The following is a 14,883-nucleotide window of genomic DNA, read 5'->3' as shown; positions in this document are numbered from 1 at the left end:
GTTATTTCAGACAAGAATAAGAGGAAAATATTTGAGAATATTTTCGGCCAATACCACAGTAGTGGCACATCTCAACCACCAAGGTGGTACAAGGAGCAGAGACTTAATGATAGTAATCACAAAGATTATGGTATGGGCAGTAGAAAACATCCCGTCGTTAACAGCGGTATTTGTGCCCGGGAAGAACAACGTTCTAGCAGATTTCTTGAGCAGAAAAGAAATTTCGCCAGGCGAATGGGAGCTACAGTAAATGCAGGAATATTTCAAGAAGTTGTGAGAAGATTCGAAAACCCAGATATAGATTTGATGGCCACAACCTCCAACAGGAAGGTAGAAAAATACTTCTCAAGATACTATCTCTACCAGACCTCTGCAGTAGACGCCTTCTCAGTACGATGGACATGTCAGCTAGGGTACATATTCCCACTGTTTCCATTAATACACAGAGTACTGAAGAAAATTATAGAGGATCAGGTCGTAGTAATTATAATACTGCCTTTCTGGCCGAGGAGATCGTGGTTCCCGACAGTTCTAAAATTAGCCATCCAAGAACCTTGGCCTCTACCCATCATAACTGGGCTCTTGCATCAAGGCCCAGTGGTACATCCAAAGCCAGAGATACTATCGTTAAAGGCATGGAAATTGAAAGGGGGATATTGAAGAGTCAAGGTCTGTCAGATCAAGTAGTAGGGTTACTACTTCGAGCAAGAAAGGAAGTTTCATCTCTAGTGTACTATAGAGTATGGCAGGCTTTCATTCGATGGAGAGGCTCGGATACGGACATTAGTCTTTCATCTACAGCCAAGTGTTACAGTATCTAGGATGAGTCGGGCTTGGCCAATTCCACCTTGAGAGTGCAAATATCAGCGTTAAGTGTCCTTCTAAGTAGAAGACTATCAGAGGAAGACCTTATCAAGAGATTCTGCAATGCAGTTATACGGATGAGACCGAGACCGACAGTCAGGTCACTAGTAGCTCCTTGGGATCTAAATCTATTGCTAAAGGCATTGACAAAACACCCATTTGAACCTTTAAATGAAGCTTCTCTAAAATACATGAATTGGAAAATTCTGTTTCTAGTAGCTGTTACTTCAGCAAGAAGAATCAGTGAACTCCAGGCACTGTATATTGAAGAACCATACCTAAGGATACTCCCGGATAAGGTGGTATTAAGAACTCATCCTGATTATCTACCTAAAGTTGTCAGTACATTTCATCTTAATCAGGAGATCACACTTCCCTCATTCTATCCAGAACCTAAAGGAGAAATAGAAAAAGAGTGGCATACTCTGGATCTAGTGAGAGGTATCACTATTTACCTAGAGAGACTTGTAGATATAAGAAAATCAAAAAATGTATTTATAATCATAGATGGACCAAGGAAAGGAATGTCACCATCTAAGCAAACAATGGCAAGATGGATCCGTGAAATTATTTCCTATGTTTATCAACAGTAAGGTCAGGAGGTTCCGACCATAATAAAGCACACTCCACTAGGGCCATGGCGACTTCGTGGGCGAGAACCTTTCTCAAGCCTCGATTAAGGATATCTGTAATCCAGCCACATGGAAGTCGATGCACACTTTTTCTAGACACTATGCACTTGATGTATCAAAGTCATGTTTTGGAGAACAAGTCCTTACCAGTGCTCTGGTTGATTAAATATATTTGTTTTTTCTGGCATTATTTGTGTCCCTCCCTCTTTCTGCTTTGGTATGTTGTCCCAAGGTCTTGGCTGCCATGGGGATCGTAGTAGAAAGGTAGAATTATACTCACCGATAATTCCTTTTCTTCCTAGAGATCCCATGGCAGCCATTAGTTTGCCCGCCCTTGTGTTTTTTTCAGGACCTAAGAAAGGAGACACTCAAAAAGACAAGGATGAAGGGGTGGAGAGTCCATTTATACAGGAAGGGGGAGGTCCTAGAAAAAAACAACCTGTCTATCAAGGGAGAGGGATGAAATCCCAAAGGTCTTGGATCTCTAGGAGAAAAGGAATTATCGGTGAGTATAATTCTACCTTTCTCTCAGTTTTCACTGGCAGGTGGAGGTCTGTTCGTAATGAACAGACATCAAATGGCATCAGTAGGTTAGTGTGTCACTAATTTGTTTCACTCCCAATGAGCTTTATCAAAGAAAAAAGCTCATTGGGAGCAAAAACGTGTTAGGTGCCATTTGATGTCCGTTCATTACGAACAGTCTTCCATCTAACATTCCACTTGCCAGTGAGAAATACCAGACCATCAGCGTTCCGGATAGCCTTTCCAACAGGACCCCTGCTGTGGGTGTCGCGTCCCGGCATCACAGTGGTTATCAGTGGCTACAATGCGATTCCAACATAGACCAGATCTTATCTCCTAAAATGGCAATTAAATTACACTTGATACGGTTTTTACCAGATATACTGTGGGTGTCATCAAATCAGAATATGGTGCGAGCTCTTTCAAAATTAGTGTGTTAGGAACCATTAGTATGGTTCAGGTCTGTTTCTTGTTCTGTTTGGGCATTTGACTCTTTGGCGGCCTCCGTGGTCAGGCTGTGCCATTGCAGCTCAAATCTTCTGGAGACTTGATTATTCACTAGGCTGATTGATAATGAGCTCATTATTCCTGCTGGCAGCTTGGCTGGAGATGTCACAGGTGTGCTAATCATCTGAGTCCTTCTTAAGGCATTCTCCACAGCAATGCAGAGCCGTTGATATCTTCCTGTTTCCTGGTTTGCAATTTCCTGGTCTTGATTGTCTTGTTCTGGCAAGTCGCTTGTCCTACTGCAGTCCGAGTCCAGTCATCTCGTGACTTATACAGGATTCTTTCCTGGGATGTGCTGCTGCTACCTTTCCTGCGTGAGTTTGCTGACTCTCAAGCATCTGGGAACCACTATCTTCCATCTTCATGCCCAGTGTTGTGAGTAGTCTGAGGCTACGGTTAGGTTGCACTGCGGTGCATGTCAGTTGCCCAAGAGGAGGTTGGGCATTATTCCTCCAGTTTATTTATGTGGGGTTGTTCCCCTTTAAGTTGTGCTACGAACAACTTGTCTGTGTGCGACTAGGTCGCCTGGTGTTTGGTTGGGACAGGGTCGCTTGACTGTTTTGGTTGCGACGGAGTAGCAGTATTTTCATTATTATTTTCCATACTTGTGTCACTTCAGGAACTTGTACTTCTGCATTATCCTCTTTAGTCGGGGTTATTAGTTTAGTCAGATTGTCCTCTTGGACCTATCCCTGGCAGTCGTTGTGGGCTTGTCATCACTTAACACCTGGCTGCACCGGAGCTTGGGCGGGCCTAACTCGCCCTTTCAGCTGTGGCGGCTACAGGTGAAGCCTAGCATCCTGCAGTCCATGACCACCTGTCAGGGAGGGCCAATAGAGTGAGGGTGAGGTTAGAGGCATCACCATCATACAGTCTGGGAGACGTTCAGTTACTCCCCGGATCGTAACACAGTGTTTCCTATGTACCTATATTTTCCAATTGACCTTGTGACTAATTAGATGGTGAGAAACGGGGCCAGAAAAAAAAAAAATAGGCGTGTATACACCAGAATTCTGCAGCTGTATATAATATATAAATCCAACTGTATAATTATAATAGTAATCTATATAAAACTTATTTAATTTGGCATTGTGGAATTCATTACATCTGGACCATGAAACGACAGCATTCAATAGGCGGCCGGGCACTATTTCCCCTGTCGGAAATAGCGGCAGGGATTGAATTAACACCCCCCCCAGTGTTCTATTAATTGCATGTACAGTATACCACAATTCTAATGGTTAAGCCAAAACACAGATAATGCTTACACCAATGACACTGAACACAGGCTGCAATCATATCACTCAAAACAGAATTTATTTAAACAGAGAAAAAAAAAAGGGATCAGCAATACATTAACTAGACAACAATGGTGCCATATTTAGATTAGTCAAATGTAATGGAGAAGCCTCTTTCTTGTTCTTTCCTCCGACTCTCACATTCTTTTGCAACCTGTTCCACTTTCCTCTGGAGCAGAGCTGCGGAATGGAATGAAAGATATTTACAAAACTATACTAGAAGCTAAAAAAAAGTAAAATGGACGCACAACCTGTGACACTCACCAGAATTCTGATCAATCCACTGCAAAGAATCCATGTGAGCATTTAGGATTTTACAAATTTGCTGGAGCTGTAAATTTAAATAAAATAAAGGTTATGATATAGATGTACTTCCACAAGTCCAAACAAACTTCCCAAAACATGGCTAACAAAAGCGTTACACTATTTGGGGGTCCGTGTCAACATATGCCAATGGACAAAAAAGTGAAAACTCTTGTTGACCTTTTCCATGTCTATCTTTATTAGGAAGCTAGCTATCCCATATTTTATAGAACTTATCCGTGGTTTCCTAGAGATGTATACAAACTTATCGAGAGACAAAGGATTTCACCAGGGGTACCCATAGAATGACATTAGGACCTATATGTGCCATCCAAGAGCACATAAATTAATAAGATAGCGTCTAGAATGTACGTCTAATATTTCCTCATCAATTGCAAGGTTACAGACAATAGGTGTAAGAATATCTGACTGTATATCTGTAGAGATTATAATTCTTATTACATCTTGCCAAAAAGAGTTCACCATATGACAAGAAAGGTACACTCTAGTGCAGGGCAATTGTGGCCCTCCAGATGTTGATGAATTACACATCACAGGATGCTTTGCATTAGTTTTGCTATTTGGCCATGCTGAAACTGATGCAAGGCATGCTGGGATGTGTAGTTCATCAACATCTGGAGGGCCGCAATTGCCCAGCCCTGCTCTAGTGAGTCACTTTAGGCACGTAGTCTGTTAAGAATAGGTTACGGAAAGATACGGTTTGGGGTGATACATACTAGGTGCAAAAAAAATAAATGTATTTGTTGAAAGCAGGCAGATGTGATAGCCACACAATAGGCTCCCAGAGCATCTTCCCATGTGTTTGAGGTAATAGGGCCCAGGTCAGATTCCCACTTAGATTTAAGGCTGAGGAGTGTTCCAGGGTGATGTGCACTATGTAAAGTGGAATAAAGTGTAGGAGATGGTTTTAGTGCAGTGGTAGAGAATTCCAGTCCTCGAAAGCTACCAACAGTGCACATTTTCCAGACCACCAAGCTTCAGCAGAGGTATACTCATTACTCACTAACACATTTTAACAGACCCTCAGTTAGAGCTAATTATTTCACTGGTGATTCTGGGCCTTATTCTAGTTCACTCTGACAAAATCCTTCTTAGATGGACAAAACCATGTGCACTGCAGGTGGGGCACATGTTACTTGTGAAGAGAGAATTAGATTTGGGTGGAGTTTTACTTCAAATTGAGATCTATATTACAGTGTAAAACAGCAGCCAGTATTTACCATGCACAGAAACAAAATAACTCACCCAAATCTAATTCTCTCTGCACATTTTACATCTCCCCCCCCCCCTGCAGTGCACATGGTTTTGTCCATCTAAGAAGGATTTTGTCAGAAAGAGTGAACTAGAATAAGGCCCTCTGTGAGGAGACCTGGAAATCCTGAACTGTTGGTAGATATTGAGGACTGGAGTTGGCTACCCCTGTTCTAGTTTGTCTAGTAGTTGTAAGGAGTGAATTTACAGGAGAGGTTTGAAGAGTAGGCAGTGTATTGCCAAACTGAGAGGAGCATGCATGACGGGAACTGATGATACCTATAAAAGTATGTTGATACCTATAAAAGTATGTTGACGGCAGATTAAAATCCTTTCAACAATTGCGTTCTGACTTTAGAGTACCTGATAGATACAGTGGACCAATTTATCATATACCCCAACATACTCATACTGATCCCATTTGTAAAGAAAAAAAATTGTGAAAGGTTTGAGGTAACATGATTAAAAAAAAGGAGCAGACTAGATGGGCCAAGTGGTTCTTAGCTCATATCAAATTCTAGGTTTCTGTTTCTATGACATTTTTGACCCAGGGTATTAAATGTAACAGTTGAGCTGCCATATAGTAAAGCCTGAAATGAGGAAGAGCAAAACCACCCGAATCCCGTGATCTTGTCAAGATAGCCAACTTTGTTCTAGCTCTGCGATTGGACCAGACCAATGAGGACAAATGACCATCAATTTTATCAAATAGTTTTTTGGGCAAATACAGGGGAATGTTGAAATACATAAAGCAATTTAGGTAGAACAACCATTTTAATGAGATTACTTCTGCTTGAAATATATTGCTTTAGCTTAAAACTTCAAAAGCAGTATTTAATGAGCACTGACGTGGATTGCATTCCACATTTTGGGTATAACTATGAGCACCTCAAGAATAAACTTCAGATCAGAAAGGTCTGCTGAGATACTCTGTGTGTGTTATCTCTATTTCTGGTCTCCAGCCGGCTGTCAATCATGGAACCTCTGACTGTACATTGAAAGAAGTTGTCAGACCCGGTGTCATCTCTCAGGTATACCCTAACAGCAACCTCTGAAAGGAAGGATACAAGACTTATCCAAGTTTATGGATAATTCAGAATAACCCAAGGGTATTAATTGTATCCAGAATATGATTCCTAGTGTTTGAATAATCATAGATAAATAAAAGACTATTATATGTATAAAGGAAAATTTTATCTTTCCTGCTGCCCAGCCGTAACCCCACCATCCATTGGCAGGTACGAATAATACAGGCCACTTATGAAGTGTTTTACACCACTTCCTACACACCCTATGTCCACTGGCCTTCATTGTAAAATTACTCACTGCCACCCATCAGAAATAACCCCCTACACTGTCAAAATTTGTAGATCCCCGCATCAGAACCCCTGTAGCTGATGCAGGAGGAATCCAGGATTTCCTCTATACAGAAGGGGGACAAAATTATGCTTTCCGAACATAAAGAGGTGTCCAGATCTTGTCTCCTTGCACTTTAAACAGCCCTTCCAATTGCACCATAGCATGCCATGCAGCGACTGTAGTGTTGGGAATCTTTTCTGCGCATTAAGCATCTTTTTGTGCAAAATGGATGCAAAAGTAGCTTTTGGTGATCAATCTATAGGGATATAGGAGGGACATGAATCAGTAATAGCATAGCTTGTAGGTCTAGAAGGGAAGCTACATAATACATAAGTGCCTCAGAGGGTTATGCGTGTAGAACTTAAATATGATAGGCTTGCCTGAAGAGGCGAGTTTTCAGGGACCACTTGAAAGTTTGGAGGCTAGTGGACAGTCTTATTGTGCGTGGAAGGGCATTCCATAGGATGGGAGCAGCCCGATGAAAGTCCTGTAATAGTAAATGGGAGCTAGTGATCCATGCAGAAGAGACACAGATCTTGTGTAGAGCAGAGTGGTCGAGATGGGAGATATTTTGTGATAAGTAAAGAGATATATGCTGGTGCAGTATGGTGAATAGCTTTATATGTGAGTAGAAGTGTTTTATATTGAATATGGTAAGATACAGGCAACCAATGGAGGGACTGGCAGAGCGGATCAGCAGACGATGAGCGTCTTGCAAGGAAGATCAGCTTAGCAGCAGCATTTAAAATGGATTGAAGTGGTGAGAGTCTGTCCTTGGGAAGACCAGTTAGGAGACTATTGCAATAATCAATGTGGGATATAGTGAGTGCATGGATAAGAGATTTGGTAGTGTCTTGTGTGAGACAGGGTCCTATTTTGGGTATGATTTTTAGATGCATGTAACATGATTTGGAGACAGATTGAATGTGGGGAAGAAAGTCGAGGATGTCAGTTCAGAGTCGAGGATGACCCCTAAGCAACGAGCTTGTGGGGTAGGGTATATTTTATCCAGCATAAGCTGCTTGTGCATCATATCCATTTTGCAAGTAAAACACTGTTTAAACAGAAAAAGTTGCAAAGAATATGCCCGGTTTTAGTCATATGGAAATCATGCATTATGTATTATTAAAATTGACATTGCATGGAGGATAGATTAGATACATGTTGACAAAACTGTATCTGATATGTCCATGCCAGGTATCAGACTCCTTGTTACGCTCGCTTCACAAAGTGCCAAGCAAGTGGCTAAGTTATTCTCTCTCGCTAAAAAAAAAGTTTAACACCCAATTTAAAATATTTATTATATTATTCACTCCTTTCTTCCATTTCATAGATGGCTACAAGACTCAAACCCTGGACCACTAAATGAAGATTGTATTCAGATTGTGCTTGTACTGTATGAGCAAAATCTCATACAGCTGTCTCAGTCTATATATACTCTGACACACTGTTGGAAAATAAAGCATGTAATGTGAACTGAGAATACATTTCATCACAGGATTAGTAACCACTCTGACCCACATGCTGTGTTATTCATTAGAATAGCTTAAACAGTAGGTAAATAAGCTTTCTAACCGGGTTACTGGTATCTCCAGGACCAGCAGATGTGTTGAGGTGTTCTATAACATCTTTTAAGTCCTGGGCCATACGCTTCAGTTGGGCATCAATGTTCTCCGCCAGCTTGTAGCTGTTTAAAAGAATGTACATACAGTAGGTTTTTATTTTTGCAGAAATTCAAGTAGTTCAATTTGTATTAGAACATTATCTTTCTCGTCTCTGCACTGTAACTATATTTATGATAAGGAACAACTTAGGTTTCAAACTAATTCTCCAGTATAATAAGTACTGAAATATGGTTATGTAATTATGAGGAAGATATCTCTATGACCCTGCATGGAGTTCCTTTCCACTATTTTTACAAAGTGAAGATAAATAGATCAAATCTTAGTACTTGCATCGACTTAAGCAAATAGTTTTCCAAAACTACTCATTAGTCCTTAAATCATCTTACGTTTTCTCTCTCTCCTCATCTGCATGTTGGAGATAGATGGTCCCACTGTTTTCCTGGACAGATTCCTCCAGTGGGCTCAGAAGGTCCTCTAGCTCTTTCTGTTGAGAAAGGATAAAATCCAATTCTTGGTCCAGCCTAGTAAGTAAAAAAAAAAAAAAACTCAGGCTAAAACCAGGTCGAAATATCAATAGACAACTGAAAATCTGGAATACATGCGTTGTCTGTAAAACCGGTACTTCTGTATTATCACGGCACCCACTAAGCAAATTGCTTAGTGCCATATTCAGCATAGTGAGATCTTATCGCATAGAATTTGCCTGCGATGGTACTAGTTCATTTTCACTGCACCCCTGGCCGCGGCTCGCATCGCACGTGATGCGATTTACCACACCTCCACTATCCTCGTCGATGCGATAAAATGCAATTTAGCAGACCCCCACTATCCAGAACGCATCCTCCTGACCTTTTCATACCCCCACTATCCACGTCGGCTAGAAGTAGATTTTATAGTGTGTCAAGCGCAGCGAGCCCGAAGCGTGGAGAGTGCAGAGATCCCCGCGGAAAACATTTTCCAAGGGGCTCGCTGCGCTCGCCACACTTTATAAGATCAACTCCACACCGACGTGGATAGTGGCGGTATGAAAAGGTTGGGAGGACCTCTTGCTCGGCACGCTTCTGGGGTGACGTGGATAGTGGGGGTGTGCTAAATTGCATTGCATCGCATGCAATGCGATCCATGGCCAGGGGTGTCGTGAAATTTTACAACTACCATCGCATCACATGCGATCTCTACGCCGGCGTAGGTAGTAAAATTGGGCAAATTCCTACAGAAACACTCTAAAATGTGGAAAGCCTTCCAAGAAGAGTGTAAGCCGTTGTAGCTGCAAAAAGGGGGACCAACAACTAAAGATAAGACAGTCACCTAACACAACACCTGACTTAGAATTAAAGGGGCACCCCAGATGAGCTAATTTATCTTTAACCTGTGACAGCTGCCCCTTTAATTCTAAGTCAGGTGTTGTGTTAGGCGACTGTCTTATCTTTTAAAGCCATAAGGCACTTGGCAGGTGAGCTTTAAACCAAGAAAAAAACACATGTCCACTTTAGCTATGATGTGTCAGCAGTTGGCAGGCTCTTGAGAGACTATTGTTAGTGTAGGACTTGCAGTGAAATGGGGTCCTTTGGCGATGGGCTGCAAGCTTAAATGCATTGATCAATTCATTAACTAAAAGCCCATTATTTATTTGATTAATTGTATACTAAGGTGAGTTAGTTCATTATGGAGAGTGTTGAGTCCCTGTATTTGTATTTATTAGAGCATGTGGTCACAGGCCACTTCACCCCAACCTGGGAATGGCGAGTGCTGCTTGCACCCCATTCGCAGGGATGGCGAGTGTTGTGGTACTCTGTATGTGTATATGTGTGGGTTAATTTTTAATTAACCTTTGTTACTGTGATCATAGCTTTCTCTTTCACCCCAGATGAGCTAATTTATGTTTAACCTGTGACAGCTGCCCCTTTAATTCTAAAGGTGCCCACACACTAGAAAGATCTGCGATCTTAAGATGTGCGCATAAATTAGCCTTCAAATCTTTTGTCCGATCTGGACAAAAGATTTCAGGCAAGCTCACATCTTTTCCAAAGATTTTTCTTATGATCCCGTGTGCATTCCTATGGATCTTTTGTTAAATCTTCTGATCTTTTGTGCAGCACGTAAGATCAGAAGATTTAGCAAAAGATCCACGGGAGCGAGCATCGGCCGATTTTCGACCGATTATCGTTAAATATCGGCCGATATATCGGCGGATTTATCGAAAATCGGCCAATCGGCCCAAAAATCGTTCTAGTGTGTGGGCACCTTAAGGTGCCCACACACTAGTAAGATCTGCGATCATAAGATGTGCGCATAAATTAGCCATCAAATCTTTTGTCCGATCTGGACAAAAGATTTCAGGCAAGCACACATCTTTACCAAAGATTTTTCTTAAGATCCCGTGTGCGTTCCTATGGATCTTTTGTTAAATCTTCTGATCTTTTGTGCAGCACGTAAGATCAGAAGATTTAGCAAAAGATCCACGGGAGCGAGCATCGGCCGATTTTCGACCGATTATCGGTAAATATCGGCCGATATATCGGTCGATTTATCGAAAATCGGCCAATCGGCCCAAAAATCGTTCTAGTGTGTGGGCACCTTTAAAGGTGCCCCACACACTAGAACGATTTTTTGGGCCGATTTTCGATAAATCGGCCGATATATGCCGATAATCGGTCGAAAATCGGCCGATGCTCGCTCCCGTGGATCTTTTGCTAAATCTTCTGATCTTACGTGCTGCACAAAAGATCAGAAGATTTAACAAAAGATCCATAGGAACGCACACGGGATCATAAGAAAAATCTTTGGAAAAGATGTGAGCTTGCCTGAAATCTTTTGTCCAGATCGGACAAAAGATTTGAAGGCTAATTTATGCGCACATCTTATGATTGCAGATCTTTCTAGTATGTGGGCACCTTAAAGCCCCATTATTTATTTGATTAATTGTATACTTAAGGTGCCCACACACTAGAACGATTTTTGGGCCGATTGGCCGATTTTCGATAAATCGGCCGATATATCGGCCGATATTTACCGATAATCGGTCGAAAATCGGCCGATGCTCGCTCCCGTGGATCTTTTGCTAAATCTTCTGATCTTACGTGCTGCACAAAAGATCAGAAGATTTAACAAAAGATCCATAGGAACGCACACGGGATCTTAAGAAAAATCTTTGGTAAAGATGTGCGCTTGCCTGAAATCTTTTGTCCAGATCGGACAAAATATTTGAAGGCTAATTTATGCGCACATCTTAAGATCGCAGATCTTTCTAGTGTGTGGGCACCTTTAAGGTGCCCACACACTAGAACGATTTTTTGGCCGATTGTCGATAAATCGGCCGATATATCGGCCGATATCGGTCCGTTGCGCGCTCCCGTGGATCTTTAGCTGAATCTTCTGATCTTACGTGCTGCACAAAAGATCAGAAGATTTAACAAAAGATCCATAGGAACAATAGCACACGGGATCTTAAGAAAAATCTTTGGTAAAGATGTGCGCTTGCCTGAAATCTTTGGTCCAGGGCAGACCAAAGATTTGAAGGCTAATTTATGCGCACATCTTAAGATCGCAGATCTTTCTAGTGTGTGGGCACCTTAAGATCAGAAGATTCAGCTAAAGATCCACGGGAGCGCGCATCGGACAAAAATCGACCGACTTTTGACCGATTATCGGTAAACATCGGAAATCGGCCCAAAAATCGTTCTAGTGTGTGGGCACCTTTAGATTTAACATCAAGTTTTTTTTTTTGTTATCAGATAGAAGAGTGCCGCTCTTTGGGATTATTTATATAAAACTAACCAAAAGAGTAATTTCCATAAGTACTACCCCAATAAAGATCAGTGGCACCTGAACCCTAACACCAAACAAGCATTTACCAGATATGTAGCAGATTTACTTTGTTCAGTAGCAACTGCAAGAGGAGTGCTAATAAAACATTAACAGACACACAAATATATTTTACACACACACACACACACACACACACACACACACTACAACTTATGTTGTGTGATTTATGTTATCTGAAGTAATGCAATCTGTAAAAGTATACAACGGTTTAAAAGGCTTAAGAATTTTTTTTGGTACTCTTTACCTAGAACGGCGCCCATCGGGGTGATCGCGGGATCGCGGGCAGTACATAAACGGCCGCGACGCGATGCCCGCGATCACCGCGATTTTCCCATAGGGAACAATGTTAAAAAGTCAGATTGATCGCGATTTTGCATTCAATGCCTCAATGCCCGCGATTTTACCATAGGAATCAATGTTAAATGGGCTACAGAGCCCAAATAGGCTCAATTAACCCTTAAATGTCACCCCAATTTTTTTACGCCACCCCACGATCCACGCCAACCCGAAGCGTGGCGAGCGCAGCGAGCCCGCGAGGGGCGGCGGTACGCGTCCTCCGACCTTTTCATGCCCTACTATCCACGTCGGCGTGGAGTTGAGAATAGAATAGTGTGGCGAGCGCAGCGAGCCCGAAGCGTGGCGAGCGCAGCGAGCCCCGCGAGGGGACGCGGATACCTTCACAGTTATACGCGTCCCCTCGCGGACTTCACAGGTGTCCGTGGCGACGCCGACACCTGTGAAGCCCGCGAAGGGACGCGTTTACCTGTGAAGGTATCCGCGTCCCCTCGCGGGGCTCGCTGCGCTCGCCACGCTTCGGGCTCGGTGGCTCGCTGCGCTCGCCACACTATTCTATTCTCAACTCCACGCCGACGTGGATAGTAGGGCATCAAAAGGTCGGAGGACGCGTACCGCTGCGCTCGCCACGCTTCGGGTTGGCGTGGATCGTGGGGTGGCGTAAAAAAATTGGGGTGACATTTAAGGGTTAATTGGGTCTATTTGGGCTCTGTAGCCCATTTAACATTGATTCCTATGGGAAAATCGCGGGCATTGAGGCATTTAACATTAAAATCGCGATGAATTAGGCTTTTTAACATTGTTCCCTATGGGAAAATCGCGGTGATCGCGGGTACACGATTTTGATGTACCCGCGATTTACCCGCCATGACCGCGATTTTTTACCCCCGACGCCCGCGATTCTGATCGCGGGCGCCGTTCTAGGTAAAGAGTACCTTTTTTTTTATTACAGGTAAAAAAATTAGCATTTTAACAATAAAACCACACAGAGAACTAGTTAGTGGTTTATGGAAATAGAAAAAAAAAATGGTTAAGACCTGTACAGAGAAGCTGGTTACCTCAGAGAGGAACACTTGTCCTGTGATCACTTATATAGTAACTAGGTGAGTCATCGCACCCTACGGGCACTCTTCACACCGGCGTAAGGGGCCTCGCCCCCTTGATTTGTGAACTTTTGTATTGAGAGAAATATGGTTAGAATTGTATGAAAGATGGCCTGTATTGCAACTTGAGTTATAGGTGAAATGTGTTAAATAGAGAGCATATGATTTGGAAGGGGGTGTGCATTGTTTTGTTTAATTAAAAAGCGGTTACAGAGTAAGATGTACATTGATAGTGTGGAGGGTACAGTGACATTTGTGGGTGTGGGGGGTGTGTGTGCGCGTGTTGTTTAGGTGTGTGTGTGCGCACAATAGTATAGTAGGGTGTTTTTGAGTCAGCGGCTCCCCACTGGCAGAGGTCATGACACAGGAAAACAGGAGGCTGGGTAGTGATAGGGGTGTGTGGGCATAAGGGGGACTAAAGAGGAGGGTGGGGGACACTGTGCAGCTTCTGCCAGTGGGTGAGGGTCCAGCGTGGCAGTGAGTCAGTGTCTCCTCTTCCTGGGTGGGAGTTAGGGTGCATGAGAGCAGGAGGCTGGGCGGTAAAGCATGATAGGGGAATGTGGGCAACACAGGGTGAGCGGGTCCCCACTGGCGGAAGTTACGGGGCAGGAGAACAGGAGGCAGGGCAGTGATAGGGTTGTGTGGGCATGAGGGGTAGTAAAGGTTTTTGCAGAGTAGGGATGGCCATTGGTGCAGACGCAATCGATGGTTGGCATTGATGGCAATTTTGCACCCTGCCATCGATAGTAGTAAAATATTACTTGGATAACCATCGATTGTTGTAGCTATCGATGGTCATCCATTATATCTGACTAAATAGGCCGTGGGTCAATCAGAACTTGGTGGCGGGACTTCCGGGTGTGTGTGTGTGTGTGTGGGGGGGGGGGGGGGGGCACCTTAAAAAAAATTGAACCTTGATCGGTTCTCCTTTGCCATCGATGTAGGGAAATCATCTGGTCCTCCCACATCGATGGCAAAAGTATTCAACATCGGCCATAAACCATTGGTGATTTGAAATCATTGATGGTCGATGTGCATCCCTAGAATTAGAGGAGGGTGGGGGACAGTATGCAGTTCCCGGCAGTGGGTGAGCATCTCCTACCAGTGGGAGGGAGTGAGGGTGCATGAGAGCAGGAGGCGGGGGGTTCCACAAATTGAGGGAGAGGGGGTTGTGGGGGTCTGAATCGCGGGAGGGGGTTGTCACGGGGCACCGTGAAATGCGGGAGGGGGGCGCGGGGGTGCCACAGGGTTCCAAGGTAGGTGGGGCACGGGTGTA

At 43.3% G+C, this 14,883-nt stretch overlaps 1 protein-coding gene across 1 annotated transcript in view; it reads right to left on the bottom strand.

The window, feature by feature from the left end:
- Positions 1-3,825: 3,825 nt before the first annotated feature.
- NUP62CL (nucleoporin 62 C-terminal like) overlaps positions 3,826-14,883 on the bottom strand; it is a 42,715-nt gene continuing 31,657 nt past the window's right edge. Inside the window, exons 3-6 of the mRNA XM_083160712.1 lie at positions 8,769-8,903; positions 8,333-8,444; positions 4,088-4,154; positions 3,826-4,003 (exon numbers count right to left, since the gene is read on the bottom strand). Of these exons, the coding sequence (XP_083016838.1) occupies positions 3,912-4,003; positions 4,088-4,154; positions 8,333-8,444; positions 8,769-8,903 (406 nt within the window). The 3' untranslated portion in view covers positions 3,826-3,911. The remainder of the gene's footprint in view (positions 4,004-4,087; positions 4,155-8,332; positions 8,445-8,768; positions 8,904-14,883) is intronic.

Source organism: Crinia signifera, chromosome 9, assembly GCF_055691185.1.
Source record: "Crinia signifera chromosome 9, ASM5569118v1, whole genome shotgun sequence".
Classification (NCBI taxonomy): domain Eukaryota; kingdom Metazoa; phylum Chordata; class Amphibia; order Anura; family Myobatrachidae; genus Crinia; species Crinia signifera.
This window is presented reverse-complemented; position numbering and strand designations above follow the sequence as displayed.